Below are 20,247 nucleotides of genomic sequence, written 5' to 3'. Positions count from 1 at the left end.
AGTTTTTTGCCTGCAGCATTTTTGCTTCTGTGAATTATTTGTAAAGATATAGGCAATCGTCTTGTGTGACAAGAGTAGTAGAAGTGATTTTTGTGTTCTTATCTTTTACTTTGTACTGTTTTGTAAAATTCTAAATTTCAAACTTTTTAAAGTCTAAAAAAACTTATCATCCCTTCGCTACAGATGTTTTCAGAATTTATTTTACTTAATGTCAATATTGGGAATTGGCTTTCGTTCTAGTCTTTCATCTTCTACCATTATTCCATGTTGATATTCCTGTACCAGGTACCATCTGCGATTTAGAAAATGATCTGGTAACCTGTGGCCCTGCCCCAGGCTGCTGCCTTTGACTCTCCGTAATAGGATAACTATATTTTTTCTCTGCATATTTTGGGAATTGCTTGTCTGTTGTTGAATGTATTCCAATAATGTAAAAGCTAACATCTAAGTACTTATTGTGTATTTCTTTTGTGAGCTGCCATTTCCTCAGTCAGATTTTTCTCTGAGTTTTATTGATCACATCACTCTCTGGCAGTGATGTGAAGACTAAGTACATTTTGTGAGGGTAAAACTTTGAGGCAAAAATTGTAGAACATTTTTAAGATGGTGGAAAAAAAGCATAAAGTTGTTTTGTGATTTGTCTCCGATTTGGAAACAAGTCCATTTGGAGACATGCTGTAAAAAGTTTTTTTTTCCTGTTCTAATTATCCCAGTTTGAAAAGATGGAACAAATGCATTTTCCATGATTAATGATTAGATTAATACATCATGAGCTTCAGGAAGATCTTGCTTTGCAATATCTTGAAATATTAAGGTATTTACTTTTAAATAGCAAATGAATGAATGAATTAATTAATGAGTTTGGCAGTGATGTCTTGGTGAGACCACACCTGGAGTATTGCATACAGTTTTGGTCTCCAAATCTGAGGAAGGACATTATTGCCATAGAGGGAGTGCAGAGACGGTTCACCAGACTGATTCCTGGGATGTCAGGACTGTCTTATGAAGAAAGACTGGATAGACTTGGTTTGCTGCTCTCTAGAATTTAGAAGATTGAGAGGGGATCTTATAGAAACTTACAAAATTTCTTAAGGGGTTGGACAGGCTAGATGCAGGAAGATTGTTCCCGATGTTAGGGAAGTCCAGGACAAAGGGTCACAGCTTAAGGATAAAGGGGAAATCCTTTAAAACCGAGATGAGAAGACCTTTTTTCACACAGAGAGTGGTGAATCTCTGGAACTCTCTGCCACAGAGGGTACTTGAGGCCAGTTCATTGGCTATATTTAAGAGGGAGTTAGATGTGGCCCTTGTGGCTAAGGGGATCAGGGGGTATGGAGAGAAGGCAGGTACGGGATACTGAGTTTGATGATCAGCCATGATCATATTGAATGGCGGTGCAGGCTCGAAGGGCCGAATGGCCTACTCCTGCACCTAATTTCTATGTTTCTATGTATAAATATAATAGCGGATTCCCAAGTATATGTTTGATATTCAAAACCAATCAGTTTCTGCTGTTTATAGTACAGGTGCACAACCTTTTATCCGGTGTTCCAGAAACCGAAAAGCTCCGAAAACCGGCCATTTTTTCCAGATGTCGTCTGCGCACCAAAGCTCGCGTTTGGCGCCAAACCTGACCCAAAACGACCCACGGTCAACCCAGGTCTGTACTACTGTAGCGGCTGCCTCCTCCCTGGAGACCGGGAGACGCTTAAACATCTGTAAATCATTGCTTAAATGTTAGTCAGTTAGTTTGGAGGGCTTTTATGTGAAGGGGGGTGAAGGGGTAAACTTTAATTCTTAGTCCCCTACCTGGTCGGAGAGGCGGGGAGCGGTCAATGCCTTACCGGGTCGCTGTGCAGTAAGCTCCGCAGCGCTGTGGCCGGTGGGGCCGTGGGCGGCGCCGGTTGTAGCTCCGACCCCGACAACTCTACCCCTGGCTGCGAGGCGCTCCAAATCCAGCGCGGCCCGCGGCCGGAGGATAAGCTCTATTTTTTTCTGCGGCGTTTGGAATGGGATACCAGCGGGTGCTGGCAATGCCTTACCGTATTCCCATAATGCAAAAGCGCTGTGGCCGTCTAACAACATCGCGTAGCGTCGCTGGATTTGGAGCTGCAGCAGGGGTTTGCCTCGGAGCTCCAACCGGCGCTGCCCGCGGCCGGACGGAGCCCTCAGCTCCGCGGCTCCAAATCCAGCGACGCTCCGCGAATGTTGGAAGAAGGCGGCCACAGCGCTCCGGAGCTTGCCGCACGGCGACCCGGTAGGCATTGCCCGCTCCCCGCTGGTATCCCAGCGCTGCGATTTTGTGACTTGACATTCTCGGAGCTGGGAACCGGTCCGGGCCGCGCTGGATTTGGAGCGCCTCGCAGCCAGGGGTTTTTTTGCCGGGGTCGGAGCTACAACCGGCGCCGCCCGCGGCCGGACGGAACCCCCAGCTCCGCGTGGTTCGCCGACCATTAGGTGGGGACTAAGAATTAAAGTTTCAACCTTCACCCCTCAGGACCACCATCTTCCCTCCAAACTAACTGACTAACATTTATGCAATGATTTTTAAATCTCCGGGGAGGAGGCAGCTGCTCCAGACTTTAAGCCGCCCGCGCTACCTACCTAATCTACGCTAAAAATCTTCCATTCTGAAATCCGAAAATGTCCGAAATCCGACAAGTGTCTGGTCCCAAGGCTTTCGGATAAAAGGTTGTGCACCTGTATTTACTGGAGGTGAAAATTTTAATCAATAATTGGGGGTGGCACGGTGGCGCAGCAGTAGAGTTGCTGCCTTACAGTGCCAGGGAGCCGGGTTTTATCTTTACTATGGGTATTATCTGTACTGAGTTTTTACGTTCTTCCCATATCCGCGTGGATTTTCTCCTGGCACTGCGGTTTCCCCCCACATTCCAAAGGTTAATTTGGCGTTGGTAAAAAAGTGTAAATTGTCCATGGTGTGTAGGATAATGTTAGTGTGCGGGGATTGCTGGTTGGTGTGTACTCAGTGCGCCAAAGCGCTGTATCTCTAAACTAAACTAAATAATGGTAACCACTGATTCATAGCAAGGGAATTGCTCTTTATTTCCAATCTGTTTGGTGAAAAATAATTTGTTCAATGAGTTATTGTGACTATTTATACGTGTGCACTATATTGAGCATGGATGTTTAATCACTCTTTAAATCTGGAATTGTAACCATTGACTTTCTCTTCAGCGTGTGCTAACACATTAATTATTTACATATTTCCATTCAATGCTTTCTCAGATCATGTCTCTATGATAAAATATAAAATTTCATTTACGGTTTGAACTTCTTTGGACTAGGTTTAAATTATTCACAAGATAACATGTAGTTAACCTTTGCTTAAGATGCTAGAATATTAAGGAATATTCGCACATCAGCAGCCTTAAAGTGATCTTTTTTTTTAAAGTATGAGTTTAAGTGCAAAATGTATTCTTTAATTATAAGCATAGATTTAAATACCATATACTCTAGACGATTCTCCATTTATCACAGTTTACCCTTGGGTGGGGGGGAAAAAGAACAACATTCCTGGAATGTGATAGGAGGTGCTAAAAGGTGACCTCATCTTCGTATTCCTGTAATATGATGCTGCCTTTCACTGCTGTGTCAGACCTAAATCTAAATGGCTGAATGTGGTAATTGTGGTAGGTTGTACGAATTGTAGCAATATTCTTCAAGTGACGACAGTAAAGGAAACTAATGGACCTAGAGCAGCAGTACAGCAAACGAACAGGCCCTTTGCCCCCCAATGTCTGTGTCAAATATGATACCAACACCATCACTAATCTACCTGCACATAACCCATATCCCGCTATTCCCTGTATATCCATGTGCCCACACAAAAGTGCTTTAAATGTCACGATCATACCTGATTCAAACACAAACTTCGGCAGTGTGATCAAAGCACTTGCCACCCTCCGTAAAAAAACAAAACATTGCCCCAGTTATCTGCTTTAAACTTTGCCACTCTCTCCATAAGCTTCACCCTCTATTTAATTTTTCCATCCTGGGGAAAAAGATTCTTACTGCCTGCCCTATCAATGCCTCTCATAATTTAATATACTTCTGATCTGGTCTTCCTGCAATATCCGCCATTCCAGAGAAAACAATCTGTCTGTACAACCTCTGGATAATACCTCCTAATCCAGGCTTCATTCTGCTAAACTTCCTCTTCACCCGCTCTAAAATTTCAACATCCTTCCTGTAACGGGGTACTGGAATTGCACACAATACCCTCTAAATACCGTCTATACCAGTCTATACCAGTACCATCTATACCAGTCTTATAAAGCTGAATCATGACTTTTTGACGTACTCAATGCCACAGCTTATGATAGCAAGCATCATTAATGCCTTCCACGCTATCTACAGTGCCCTCCATAATGTTTGAGACAAACACCCATCGTTTATTTATTTGCCTCTGTACTCCACAATTTGAGATTCATTATAGAAAAAAATCACATGTGGTTAAAGTGCACATTGTCAGATTTTAATAAAGGCCATTTTTATACATTTTGGTTTCACCATGTAGAAATTACAGCAGTGTTTATACATAGATAGGATGTGTCTATACACATCAGAATTCATTATGCTATTACCATCAGCAGTTGTATCATCAATGAAGATAAGTGAGTCAGTACCTTCAGCAGCCAAACATGCCCAGGCCATAACACCCCCACCACTGCGTTTCACCGATGTGGTGGTATGCTTTGTACCTTGGGCATTTCCGTCTCTCCTCCATACTTTGCTCTTGCCATCACTCTGATACAAGTTAATCTTTGTCTCATCTGTCCACACAACTTTATGTTATATATGTAAACACAGCTGTAATTTCTACATGGTGAAACCAAAATGTATAAAAATACCCTTTCATGAAATCTGAAAATGTGCACTTTAACCACATGTGATTTTTTTTCTATTACAAATCTCAAATTGTGGAGTACAGAGGCAAATAAATAAATGATGGGTCTTTGTCCAAAACATTATGGTACTGCCACTTTCAAGGAGTTATGGACTTGTCCCCAAAATCCCTCTGCACATCAATGTTGTTTAGGAAAATGTCATTAATCGTATATTTTCCCCTTGCTCGGATTAAACTCCATTGACCAAATCCCTGCCCATTAGTCTATATTCCTTGTACATTTAAGGACCTGTGCCACTTGGCCGCCATTTGCGCGTCACGCAGGTGGAGCGAGAGGAATTCGAGAATCCCAAAATCCTGGGGTGCCGCAAGCAACCGCGCGTCACTGCCTACGCCACCACGTGCCATGTGCGCGTAATGCACGCCTTGCGTGCGTCGTGACGCTTAAATGATGTAGCGTAAATGACTCGCAAATGACGTCCAAGTGGGACGGGCCCTTTAAGTTCATCTACTTTCTCCACAATACTCCATGCATTGAACTAAACACATTTCAGCCCATTAGCGAATCACATTGCTCACCTCTCCCTGCCTGTCCTTCCTTTAAGACTTACTAGTCCTGCCTTCCCACCACTTCCAGTTTCTGATCTCCCACCCTGATTCCCACCCTCCTGCCTCTCTAGTTTATAGAAGGGAAGGAAAATAAAATAAATGTATATTAACTGTTGGTTTGGCCTCGATATTGCACATTTTGTGTATTGTAGTGTCTGATGACACTTCGCATATTAGTGAAAAACAATTTAACACTTGGCCATTAATGGATATGATTGGATATGTGATAAAAAGTTTGATGGATGCTAAGTCTTGAGACAATTAATGGCAGAGTAAATCGAAGCAAGTCTGAAAATTTTGAAAACAGATTTCAGGGCTTACAGCATTATCACTAACCAGTAATTTTATGTTTTACTTGACCAACTGGGACCCATTGGGTCCCTGTCACACGTTGGCCTGGTCCCCCAACGCAACCCATTCCCCAACGCAATATTGCACGACTAACCCGTAGCCTCCACGGGAGGTGTGGTCCCCCAACTCAACTCGTTGTCGAACGTAAGATTACAGCGCTCCCCTACCTACCCCAGCACTGGACTTAAAAAAAAATTCCAATTGCACTTCCCCAATTGCAATACCAATTCACCATCCCCCTCCTGTCCTGCCAGGAGCTGCATTAAATGTTATACGATTACAACATTGTTGCAAATGTCAGGTGGCGAACTGTGATATCCTATTCAGGTGAAAAGTTGGTGGAAGCACAGAGTGTTCCTGTATTGCAACTTTGTATCGATGTTTGTTGGAAGCTGGCAGGACGGATTTTAACAGCAAAAATCTTGTTAAAGTTGGCTTTTTAAACCTTGAAATATCAATAACGTGAAATATAACATCAAATCTGAAGGAAACTTGACAAGACCGATGAAGAGAAAAAGCTGAGGAAGGTTCTGCAAAAATGTCAGCGCTACTGAATAGAGTTTTGGCGTTGCTCCTGAGATCACAGAAAGACAAACAAGTCGAGACTTTTAATAGTATATAGATCAAAAAGACATGACATGAGAAAGAAATATATGAAAAACATTGAAATATATAAATAATTGTCTCAGCTACCAATGTTGGAATTATTGAAAATAAGTGCTATATGAAGGGTGGATCATTGAAATACACTGAAAGAGCCTCGTTCAGATCAATTTACGAACTAGATTTACCTAATGCATTTTTATTTTTTCAAACATTTTATAATGCAGATAACCAAAGCAGCTGACTTGTCAAAAGCAAAATTCCACAGCAACAAGATAATGACCAGACTCTTTTTCCGTGATAGTACAACAAGTATTGGTCATGTCACATGGAACTCCCTTGGTCTCACTCAAACTGCCACCGGAGATATGTAGGAAAGAACTGCAGGTGCTGATTTAAACCAAAGATAGACACCGAATGCTGGAGTAACTCGGGCAGCATCTCTGGAGAGAATTAATGGGTGACATTTCAGATCTAGTCTGAAGAAGAGTCTCGACCCAAAACATCACCCATTCTTTCTCTCCAGAGATGCTGCCTGTCCCGCTGAGTTAATCCAGCATTTTGTGTTTATCTGTCACCAGAGAGATGATTGGGATAGGTCCATTCAAAAGAAACGACAAGAAATGTACTCCATTTTAATTGGGCAATCCCTGCAGTCATTAGTTTGGATTAGTAAGTATGCAGATGATACTAAGATAGGTGGGGTTGCGGGTAATGAAGTAGAGTTTTAAAGTCTACAGAGAGATTTATGCCAGTTGGAAGAGTGGGCTGAAAGATGGCAGATGGAGTTTAATGCTGATAAGTGTGAGGTGCTACATCTTGGCAGGACAAATCAAAATAGGACGTACATGGTAAATGGTAGGGAATTGAAGAATGTAGGTGAACAGAGGGATCTGGGAATAACTGTGCACAGTTCCCTGAAAGTGGAATCTCATGTAGATAGGGTGGTAAAGAAAGCTTTTGGTGTGCTGGCCTTTATAAAACAGAGCATTGAGTATAGAAGTTGGGATGTAATGTTAAAATTGTACAAGGCATTGGTGAGGCCAATTCTGGAGTATGGTGTACAATTTTGGTCGCCTAATTATAGGAAGGATGTCAACAAAATAGAGAGAGTACAGAGGAGATTTACTAGAATGTTGCCTGGGTTTTAGCAACTAAGTTACAGAGAAAGGTTGAACAAGTTAGGGCTTTATTCTTTGGAGCGCAGAAGGTTAAGGGGGACTTGATAGAGGTTTTTAAAATGATGAGAGGGATAGACAGAGTTGACGTGGAAAAGCTTTTCCCACTGAGAGTAGGGAAGATTCAAACAAGGGGACATGACATGAGAATTAAGGGACTGAAGTTTAGGGGTAACATGAGGGGGAACTTCTTTACTCAGAGAGTGGTAGCTGTGTGGAATGAGCTTCCAGTGAAGGTGGTGGAGGCAGGTTAGTTTTTATCATTTAAAAATAAATTGGATAGTTATATGGATGGGAAGGGAATGGAGGGTTATGGTCTGAGCACAGGTATATGGGACTAGGGGAGATTATGTGTTCGGCACGGACTAGAAGGGTCGAGATGGCCTGTTTCAGTGCTGTAATTGTTATATGGTTATATGTTATATAGTCAGTAGTTGTATTGTATTCAAGCTGACTGTGCAGTCACCCAATTTAAATAATTCTCATTGACAGGAAAATAGGGAGCAATTTGTGATTTACTGTACATTGCACATAATTTTAAAGAAGGATTTGAACATGCGTAAATGATAAATTGAATTAAAAATACTTTAAAATATTTTTTGTTCAATGTTCATCAAAAGAATTACATAAATTTAGACATACACTGGCAGATAGTTTGCTTGGCAGTAGTTAAGGTTTATTAAGTCATAACACTTCATTTTGACGATGTGTAATTAAGAGTAATGCCCCTGTCCCACTTAGGAAACCTGAACGGAAACCTCGGGAGACTTTGCGCCCCACCCAAGGTTTCCGTGCGGTTCCCGGAGGTTTTTGTCAGTCTCCCTACCTGCTTCCACTACCTGCAACCTCCTGCAACACCTGCAACCTCCGGGAACCGCACGGAAACCTTGGGTGGGGTGCAAAGTCCCCAGAGGTTTCCGTTCAGGTTTCCTAAGTGAGACGGGCATAATAAGTGTACTTTACAGGGACACTAGCTTATTTACAGTGACACCAGCTGTTTTACATTGGTTCAAATTAATGAAGTTTGATTGTGATGGATAAAGCTGGAAACACCATTGTCTCTTTTGTCACTAAATTATCGCAGATTTGGCACTGATAACTTCCCAGACCCCATCCTACATTTTTGTTACCCAATGGTTTATGTAGACACAAGGAACTGCGAAGCTGGAATTTTGAAGAAAGCCAAATGTGCGGCAGCAGGTGAGATGAAAGGTGAGAACTAGAGGATGTCTCTCCTTGCTCTGTCTGGGGGGGAAGTGGAGTAAAGCAGTACCGTGGGACACAGGAGACAAGGTGAGGGATCCATCTACAACAGCAGGGGGCAAACTACGCAGAAGCTTCTGGGGTGAAAGGGAGGACTGCGGGTATGCTATCCTTGTTCAGTCTGCAGGTGTCGAGGCTGGTTGGGTGAAAGGTGAGAACCAAGGGTACTAGTCTTGATAGACATAAAATGCTGGAGTAACTCAGCGGGGCAGGTAGCATTTCTGAAGCAAAGGAATGGGTTAACCTCTGCCTAACCTGAAAGGACTGTCGGGTTCCCTGGACAGAGTCGAGGGAGGAGGTATTGGGACAGGTGTTGCATCTACTGCGGTTGCAGGAGAAGGTACCTCCTTCTCTTACAGCAACTTAAAAATGGTTAGTTTTAACATCTTCCAACAATATATATATAAGATAACCAGGGAGTTGCTGTGGAAGGCGGAAAGGGGTGGAGATGATAAGATATGACTAATCTCTACATCATCGTCTATATCTCTTGTTTCCCATTCACGTGTCTTTCAGTCTGAAGAAGGGTCTCGACCCAAAGCGTCACCCATTCCTTCTCTCCAGAGATGCTGCCTGTCCTGCTGAGATACTCCAGCATTTTGTGTCTATCTTCGGTTTAAACCAGCATCTGTAGTTCCTTCCTACACGTACTCTATTCTTGTTCAGTCTCGGGGGTGTGGAGGCTGGTGGGGTGAAAAGTGAGAACCGGACTATGTCCCTATTCTGTCTGGAGGGGAGAGGCCCATGGGAACTGGACTTTGTGTTTTGTTCCTGGTTTGTGTATTAGAAAATAATTAACCATTTCTCCAATTTATTGTCACACATTTCACAGAAGGCAGTGGAGGCCAATTCACTGGATGCATTTAAAAGAGAGTTAGATAGAGCTCTTGGGGCTGACAGAATCAAGGGGTATGGGAGGAAGGCAGGCACGGGTTGCTGATTGTGGATGATCAGCCATAATCACGATGAATGGCGGTGCTGGCTCGACGGGCGGTATGACCTCCTTCTGCACCTATTTTCTATATTTCTATTAATCTCACCAACTTTCTTATTGGTAATTGACTGGAAAGAATAACATATTGTAGATTGCATTTAGTTGACTGTTCTCCATTATGAAAGCAGCTGTACATGATGTTTTCTCTTTTTTCCCCCAAACCTTAACTTTTCCAATTTTAACAATTATTCCAACAGTACATTCATAATCTGTAGAAAATATAATATAGAAACATAGAAAATAGGTGCAGGAGGAGGCCATTCGGCCCTTCGAGCCAGCATAGCCATTCATTGTGATCATGGCTGATCGTCCCCAATCAATAACCCGTGCCTGCCTTCTCCCCATATCCCTTGATTCCACTAACGCCTAGAGCTCCATCTAACTCTCTCTTAAATCCATCCAGTGATATTCCCTCCACTGCCCTCTTTTTTTAGATATAGTTAAATCTGGTGACATTTTAAATTAATTCTGTTTTTAATGTAAGATTATGGATTCTCCAACTGAAGCTGTTCAAACGTCATCTAATATTGTGATTTAAAATATAACTGCACATGCTGGAAATCTAAAATAAAAATAGAAATTGCTGAGATCCTCAGCAGGTCGGGTAGGATTTGTGTTGAGGGAATCGGAGATAATATTATAGGACTGTTCACATTTCAAATGCCCTGCAATGTTAACTGTTTCTCTGAAGGCACTGCTTGATCTTTGGGTATCTTGGGCGTGTCCTGTTTTTGTTTCTAACAATATCATAGCTATATCTTAAGTATTATAAATGCTTATAATTTACATTGTTACTTTAAATTGACTGTTCAGTTTTGGTGTAACTGGAATAGAATCATTGCATTGGAAGATACATTTACAGTACATCTGGATTTTCACTATTTGCACCTGGAAATCAAAAAAGGGTCCATTAATCATTGGATTGAACGTGTTAGTAAACATCAGTGGGGTGAGCAAAGTGAATGCATTATATTAAGATGGAGATATATGAAAGGATGACAAACCAAGAATTTACAAACCTTAAGTCAAGTGCAATATATATATATAGATGGAATTAACCATATATGTATGTGTATGTATGTGTATATATATATATTTATATATTGTTGGATGATGTTAAAACTAACTATTTTTAAGTTGCTGTAATCAAGGATTGTGCCGGGAAGACCTGAGTGAAATGGGTAATTGATTTAATGGTAAGGAAGGCAGAAGTATTGACTTTTCGCAGACAAACACAACGTTAGAGTTATGAATTTGACCATAGATGGCAAGATTTAGCCAACCATTTGCAAGAGGTTCTGACCAAGAAAATTGAAATATATTGAATATTTGAATTGATTCAAGAACTGTTGTCTATTGTCTAAAGCAAACAATCTGAAACTTATAATCTGAACAATTTTACTGGTCAGGATTAATACATTGTACAGAAGAGAAAATGTGGAACTTGGATTGAAGAGTCTTAAAATATTTGCAGCATTTTGCAAAAATTTATAAATATACACGCCAGATTTGTCATTGATTGTGAATGTTCAAAATAGTTTCTTGTTACCTTAGCTAAGTTTATTTCTAGAAAATGTGCTATTTTATAAATTTCTTCAAATATACAGCCTGGGACCTTTTGTTTAGTTTAGAGATACAGCTCGGGAATAGGCCCTTCGGCCCATTGAATCCGCACCGACCAGCGATTCCCGCACGTTAACAATACCCTCCACTACATGCTAGGGGCAATTTAACTTTTTTCTCATCAAGCCAAGTAACCTACAAACCTGTACGTCCTTGGAGAGTGGGAGGAAACCGAAGATCTCGAAGAAAACCCATGTAGGTCATGTAGAAAAAGTATAAACTCCATGCAGACAGCAACCGTAGTCAGGATCGAACCTGGGTCTCTGGCGCTGTAAAGCAGTAGCTCTACCACTGTGCCACCGTGCCATGTTTTGCTTATATTGTTGAGAATCTCCACCACTATTGGCGAATACTGCTTATGTCTGTTTGTAATAGCACCTTTGCCATTGTTTTCCAGTGATTGCTGGGGCAACTGGAAAGGATTTTCTGACCATAATCGTACTAACGTAAAATCATTCATGGTGCTTTTGTTAAATGGCTCGAGTGTGGTTTGTTATTCAAACCAGACTGGTAATAACATTGCTTTGTTTGGCAACGAAGCCGATGATTAATATAGACAAAGAAGAGTAGTTGGGGAATACAATATGTTGTTGCTAAAATTATGAATTAAATACTTGGCTCTCGTAATATTTGTAGACACTGCTTTTTTTTTTAATGATTTCAAATGTCCTCCAGAGCTTCATGGACTGTGAAGTTGAAATATTACAACTATTGAAATATGGTTATTATCACCCCTTACGTGCATTTTTAATGAGATAAATGATCAGATAATCTTTTATTTGCCTTAGTTGAAGTGCACATTGTTATAATTCATGTCTGTTTAAAAGATCCCAGACTAGTCGGGGATCTTTCAAGCAGAATTTCAAGCACAATTCAATATTTCCTCAATTTCTGACTGCAATGTCGTTTAGGAGTGTATGTTTGAGTCTGAAATGTGGTGTGTACCCACAAGAGAGAGTACTGCCATTTGGCCAGGACTGGCAACAAACAGTAATATTTTAATGATTTCTCAGTGCATTCAGAAATGTAATGCAAATGTGTAATCAGTAGACTGAAAAAGACCTAAAATAATGTTTGTCCTCAAATGTCTTTCCAGGACTCTTGAGTATCAGCTGGAAGGAAAAATTGAGGACAGAATAATTGCAGTTAAGTTCATAGCAGCTGCCACTAAGCAAAGATTTGTCACTTGGCAGGGTCGTGGTTTCTAGATGCAAAATTTCAGGCTGCACTGCTGAGCGCTGGAATGGCAGCTCAGTGGAAAAATGATGTGTGCAATGCCAGCAGTATCCTGGCAAAACATGAGAGAGATAAACCTCATAGAAACTTACATTGGTTGCTTACTTGGAAAGAGGCACAATAGCTGGCTAAATTCTGATTCTGTGTGCATCAAGGAAACGGGATGGGGGCATCATTTAACCTCTTTACTTTGCGCATGCTTTGATCAGGGAGGAGGGCAGGACAGACATATGATTAATACCCAAGTCGTTGTACAGTAGCCTGTGCAGCAGTTTTCCATACTTGCCCAGACATATCTGTCAATTGATTTTTCTTTTCCCACTGCTGGCTGCAGCTTCGGCACAGCATATTCTTGTGTGAAACAAATTAAACACTAGCATTTAAGTGTTCAATATGTCTGGATCCATACTTTTAAATGTGCTTACTGCACTAAAATGAAACATACATTTTAAATTATTTTGTTTGAAATGTGTCAAGTAGATATACAATTAAATTTAGGGTCAGAAAGGATGATAATTATTTTACTTAAGATTATTTTACTTAAATGCATTTCTGAAGTAAATAATTTAAAGTGGATTTTCCCATGTGCAGGATGATTTGTTTTTTTTTGTGTTGCAAGGCTGAGCACTTTACTACTGCTTGAAGCAATTCCATAATCTTCACGATTCAGCAACTGTTTTCAAGGAATTATATTATCACCTTTTGTGCATTAATATTTCATAGTCTAAACAGTGTTAAAGAACAGTACAGCAGAGGAAAGGACCCTTCAGCCCTCAATGTATGAGCCGAATATAATGCCTCTTTAAACTGATCTTTTCTGCCTGTACATGATCCATATCCCTCTCTTCTCTGCACTTCCATGTGCCTATTGAAAAGCCAAAGGTTTATTTTCCATTGCAAACCTCAGACATTTCACCGTTAAAATTGGCAACCTTTTCAGATGGGAAAGTGAGGTCCATTGACAAATTTGGGTGGATGATTTGTGAGATATCTCTCATAGTTTCTTGATCAGCATGCCTTCCTCAACCAGCAGTACCTAAATTAACTGGTTATTTATCATAATTGTATTTTTTTGTGTGATCTAAGTTATGCTGAAGTTTGGTTGTATGATTGCACATCTGACAAAACTATGCTTTTTTAAGTTGAAGCATTGAGCATTGATGTGAAGTATTCAAGCATCTTAGATAGGCAAAGATACTATTCAAACAGTTTCTCCTCGCTGAATATCTTATTATTATCACAAACGTGCTAACATGCCAGAAATGTGCTTGTGGCTAGTAATTTGTAAAGTACACCAGGACGAGAACTTCTGAAAGTGGTAAATTGGCCATGCTTGTAGGTGATATTCATGCATTGATCTTGTATTTTCTAGATCTCATCACGTTGATTTATTCGCTGAAACTGTTCTGATTTATGACAGACTAATCCTGCCATATAGAACATCTTGTGCGACTTAAAGTTGTCATGAGGGATGAGGAATGAGAATAAGACCTGACCTTAAAACAAAAAAATGAAAGCCTGGCAAAGCAACAGTTTGGTTGTCAAAACTGTCAATGACTTGCAATGCTTATGCATGTTAGAAACATTCAAAACCTGTGTATTAAAACATTTAAATATAAAAACAATTAAAGAATAATTAATAGTTCTTTAAAAAAAGTAATATTTTACTATCTTAAAATGCTTAGACACTTTTTAGTTGAATTTGCTTAAATCATTTAAAATATCTGTAAATTACCTTTTTACTTCTTTCTGGTTCAAATAAATGTGTTTGTACCTGTGCTGGTTCTTACCTGATGCAGGTTCAGCAGGCAGAGTGCCAAGTGTAGCTGATGGGAAATTGTTTGAATGAGTATTCCATCACCAGACCGCTGAGGACTCTGGTGTTGGCGTGTAGCCAGGATATTACTGGCAGCAATCAGCCAGCATATTTGGGATATTTTTGTTCATATTCTATAATTTGTGACATTTACAGGGGTAAATCCTGGTGGTTCACGTTAGGATTTCCTGGAAGATTGTACCCCTTGCATTTTACTGTTTGCATGCAGTGTGTTGCATTCTGTGTGCTGAAGCAAAGCAAGAATTTCATTGTCCTATCAGGGACACATGACAATAAACTCACTTGAACTTGAGCTTTATCCAAATATAATGTGGTATTGTTAAGCAGTGAAATATTGTATTGAACTATACAGCGCCGAAAAAGGTTCATCCCTCGTGTCCATGCTAGCTGCCAAATATCTATCTATACTAATCCCATTCTCCAGCACTCAGCCTGTAGCCTTCAAAAAAAGGAATTTCAAGTATTTAGCAAAATAGTTCTTAAATATGTGGAAGTATGTTTCCACCACTGTTTTAGGCAACCCTGCCAGATTTCACCTGCGTTGAGGTCCAGCTGGCCAGTGGACCTTGGGTGCTGAAGTTTTGATTCCCTATTTCTAGAGGCCCAAACAGCAGACAAAGCTGAGGGTAGCAATTACATTGGTGTCAAAGCTATGAGGCTTTTATATAGTCTAGCTATCGCAGATATCCAGTCATTTTTGTTTCATTTTAGAAATCCTATCATGTCACACTTTGAGCTGTGTTGAGGTTTCTTTCATGCAATTGGTCCCAATTCCTTTGTAAGTTGTGTTCTGACTTTGGGACTTGCAGTACTTCCGACTGCATTCTCATCTGCATTTTGGAATAGAAAACTCTATTTTATCAAAGTCGTTTGAGTATGAATTCCCATTATGATCCCTGGAGATATCACTATCCACCTCTAAAAAGAGCATATTTTCCAAATAGAGTATATTCTCTTCATTGTCTTCTTCTTGTCGTGTTGCTACAATTTTCCAAGCCGCTGCATAACGCAGGCTCTGGCACATGGGGTGAAGACCTTGAGATCTTCTGGTTTGCAGGGCTCTGGCAGGAGGGGGCAGGGAAGTAAGTGCTCCATAGTTTGGGTTGCCTCCCTGCAGTGACATTGGATAGGTCCAATGTTGTTGTACCCCCACTTCTGCATGAGGGCTTTGCACCGTCTGACCCGTTTTCTGAGGCGATTGAGGCAGAGCCAGACTGGCCATGTCTCTTTTGCTCCCGATAGAAGGGACTCCTCAGGGTATAGTGTCAGCGTGTGGGGTTTTCCTGGGACGTCAGGACTTTCATATAAAGAAAGACTGGATAGACTCGGCTTGTACTCGCTAGAATTTAGAAGATTGAGGGGGGACCTAATAGAAACTTACAAAATTCTTAAGGGGTTGGACAGGCTAGATGCAGGAAGATTGTTCCCGATGTTGGGGAAGTCCAGAACAAGGGGTCACAGTTTAAGAATAAGGGGGGAATCTTTTAGGACCGAGATGAGAAAAACATTTTTTTTCACACAGAGAATGGTGAATCTCTGGAATTCTCTACCACAGAAGGTAGTTGAGGCCAGTTCATTGGCTATATTTAAGAGGGAGTTAGATGTGGCCCTTGTGGCTAAAGGGATCGGGGGTATGGAGAGAAGGCAGGTACAGGATACAGAGTTGGATGATCAGCCGTGATCATATTGAATGGCGGTGCAGGCTCGAAGGGCCGAATGGCCTACTCCTGCATCTATTTTCTATGTTTCTATGTTTACTTCTTGGCAAAATTGTAACCTGGCCATCCTTGTCAAATATCTCATGTAGTCATAATCTATTGAGACTCTGCTCTGCACCTTGCTGGTTATGTCCTGACCACATTACAAATCCAAAATCACTCTCTTTGATCGTCACCTAATTGTCCAAGTTTTCAGTCATTTAACGCTTTGATGGCTTCTAGTAACTTACCTATACCTGATAAGGCTGACTAATAAAGGGAAAAGCTGGTGATGTGGAAATAGACTGGATAAATATTATGACTGTTATGTGCTTGCATTTAGAATAAATGGTAGGAACGAATAGTCCGGTTGAATGGTCCTATTGTAACTTTGAACTTCTGTTACTTCCATGAGGCAAGTTTTCCTAGCATGCATAAATATGACTGGATATGCAATGGAGAAACGAGGAACTGAATATATTGGTTTGCAAAAATGACAGTGCTGGAGTAACTGAGGGCTGAGGTTTGCTTTATCAATGTTCACTCCAATAATTCATCATGCTTGCTTCCACAGTGCCTCTATAATTTGTGACCACTGGCTTTCAGAAAGATGAGCAATATGGATATACCATCAAGTACCGCAAGTTACACATGATCTTGACTTGAACATGTTCTTAGATCAGATAATGAATTTTATTATGACATCAAAAACATTGTGAGAACTGCAATAATGCAGTCTTTAACAGATTTTAAGGCAATGTAGGACCGGCAATAAATGCAGCAATGCCAAGTCACTTGCAATTCATTATTAAATGAAAACCATTCTGAAATAACCTAAAAATAATCTAAGCTATTGTCAGGAGGTTCGACATCTAAGTTCACATCAGAAGTTTTCCACTTAACAACAACCTGCGTGAAGATTTTGATGTAAATTCCAGTTGTTAATTCTTCAAGTCTATTGTACCTTTTCTTTCGTAATTAATATTTATATTTCCAGTTTCACAACAAATAAACTGTCATTACAGTTACGAATGTGACAAATGCATTGCAAACCTCACAACTCGTACAAAATATCTCATTTATTCTATAAAAACCTAGTTGCTCTCTTTAAAATGCACTGTACGATTATTCTTACCTTTTACAATTGTTTTCCATCACAAAGGTAGTGCCCAAAGTATTATTCTTATGGTTGTCGTTTATAAAATCTCGCCATTGGGACGCATTTCAGACAGTGTGATGTACTAAATTGTGTGATGTTACTGTTTATGAATATTTTATTGTGAATATTGGATATGTAACCAGATTGCATTGCTTCTGAGGAACCAATTGAATGGGACAACTTTGATCAGCAGAAATCCTCTTGCTTCGTTTATAATACTGATACTATTAAAAAGTTAATTGTTAGTGTATTCAGAAGCCGTGAATTTACAAGTACTGTTAGCACCATTGAAATTACTGTCAAAAGATTTAAGCCATGATCCAAATTTCTGTGCAGAATTTTTAAAAATCGAGTAGAGGTTTGAGGTGTTAATAATGAAGCCAATCAGAATTACTTTGATCCACCTTCATCTAATGTTTGCCCTGATTACAAAACAGTTGCCATAGAAATGGCACTTTAATATTAATGAACAGTCATCTCTACCATAGCCCGAATATGATTTATACAATACAATGTTTTATTTCATTTGTACCTGTAACTAAATGGCCTGTAACAACATATTTTAATGATGAGTTCTGTTCAAATAATTTTTCTGGTATTAGTTTATTGTTGTGTATATTGAGATATAGTGAAAAACTCTTGCATGCTATCGAGTCAAATTATACCTTGCAAAAGTATGATCAAGCCTTGTACAAATACAACAGGTAGTGTAAAGAGAAATAACCAGAGTGTAGAATATAGTGCAACAGTGTTCCAGCTACAGAAAAAGTGCAGATTAAAAAAGAGTGCTGCACTGTGTTGTGTTGCAAGATCATGTCTCCACCCTTAGCTTATGAGAGATCTGTTAATTTCATGAAAGAAACTGTTCTGGAACCTGGTGGTACATGCTTTCAAACCTTTGTATATTCTGTCTGTTGGGAGATGGGAAAAGAGAGAATGACCACAGTGTAAGTTCTTGATTATATTGGGTGAGGAACTGGGCTGAATCCACAACTCTGCAATTTCTTGCAATTTATTTCTGGGCAGAGTATATCATGATGCATTATGATAAAATGTATTTTATGGTGCATGTGAAGAAATTGGAAAAAGACTTTTGTTACGTGCTAACGAGTCAGCAAAAAGACAATGCGTGATTACAATCGATCCATTTACTGTGTATAAATATATGGTAATGGAATACCGTTTAGTGCAAGGTAAAGCCGGCAAAGTCCGACTGAATTTCCTTCGTCTCCTGAGCATGTAGAGGCTTTGATGTGCTTTCTTGGTTGGAATGTCAATACACTTGGCTGAGGACAAATTATCTCAAGTTGAAGAAGGGTCTCGACCCGAAACGTTGCCTATTTTCTTCGCTCCATAGATGCTGCCTCGCCTGCTGAGTTTCTCCAGCATTTTTGTCTACCTTCGTTTTTCCAGCATCTGTAGTCCCTTCATAAACAAGTTCTATTGATGTATTTTTATAATATTTTATGGCACCATAACGTTGATCCACTATGGGGACTCTGCCATTAGTTTCATCGTTCACCAATGAGTGATTTTAAAGTTGTTCTCTTTGGCTTACTTAAATTAAATTTCTCTTTTCAGCTGCGATAAGTCAGTAACTAATGCATTGGAGCATTTTTTAAATCATTAATGAAATTCCAATTTGATTGATAAAAAATATTTCAATTACATTGTATGGCGTTAGCAAAATTGATTACTTTATTTTGACTGTTTTAAGTACAATATATTTTGTAAATGGATTTGATAAGCATGTCATATTAAGTGATATTAAGGTTGGAATTTGCATGTTGGTTGAAATAAAGCACCTTTGAGGCATACAGACACACTTTCAGCATTATAAGGATTTTTATAGTAATTAACCACAGGGAAAGTGTCAAGTATATTCATTTCAATTATTTTGTAGTTGTTTTATATATATATATATTCATTGTAATACGTAAGAATACATTTTTTAATAATATTCGGTTGTTACGTGAGTCTGCCATCTTGTTGCATCTGGGGAAGTTAAGGTGAAATGGACCAAAGTCAAAGTGAAGGTATCGGAAGATAGAACCCTTGAGTATTGCGCACAAGACAAGATAGAATGTAATCAGGAGGCCAATTAAATGGATGGAAAGAATACAAAGAGTCTAATCTTCAGGTTGGGAGCAAAGAATTAATATACTTTTGGTGATAATGCAGTTGAACTGGAGAAGATAGCGACAATTAAAGGCTGAGGAGATGGTGCTTGAGAATGAAATATTCACAACATCGTATAGAGTTTGGGAAGGGCATTAGATCGACTACTGAATCAGGAAGAGGTGTGAGGTGTTCAGAGCTGTTTGGTAAATAATTTTAACAGTCATCTTGAGCTATAGTTTTCATTTATTAGGTACAACCAGAAATCATTTTGAAGGAAAGAAAGTAGTCCGACTTGAATATGAAGCTTATATTCCGATGGCTGAAGCTGAAATAAAGAAGATCTGCAGAGGTATTAGAAATCGTTGGCCAGCGATTCATCACATCAACATCCATCACAGACTTGGGTAAGTTACTGGTACTGAATACGCCATGACATTGAAACTGAGATGGTTTAAATGACGGGAACAGACAACTAATATGAAACAATTGTGCTCTTCTGTGCCACTTCGTGCTGTTTGCACAGAAGATTATGCAGATTTACATTAGTAACATTTGGCACTTATCAAAGCAAAGATTAAACTATTTTGCCGTTTACTGCCACTAAATTTGATGTTTAAGCAAGTAAAAAATGAGATTTTGAAGCAAATGCACTTAAGAATTTGTACTGTTTAATGTGTGTGTTTTAATTGCATAATCGCAATCGTACTAA

At 39.8% G+C, this 20,247-nt stretch overlaps 1 protein-coding gene across 4 annotated transcripts in view; it reads left to right on the top strand.

Moving 5' to 3' along the window:
* Positions 1–20,247, top strand: part of LOC129696266 (molybdopterin synthase catalytic subunit-like) — a 57,114-nt gene that overhangs the window by 20,648 nt on the left and 16,219 nt on the right. For all 4 annotated transcript variants that reach the window (XM_055634015.1, XM_055633999.1, XM_055634024.1 and 1 more), the window contains one exon: positions 19,789–19,942. In XM_055634015.1, the coding sequence (XP_055489990.1) occupies positions 19,789–19,942 (154 nt within the window). The remainder of the gene's footprint in view (positions 1–19,788; positions 19,943–20,247) is intronic.

Source organism: Leucoraja erinacea, chromosome 1, assembly GCF_028641065.1.
Source record: "Leucoraja erinacea ecotype New England chromosome 1, Leri_hhj_1, whole genome shotgun sequence".
NCBI lineage: Eukaryota > Metazoa > Chordata > Chondrichthyes > Rajiformes > Rajidae > Leucoraja > Leucoraja erinaceus.
This window is presented reverse-complemented; position numbering and strand designations above follow the sequence as displayed.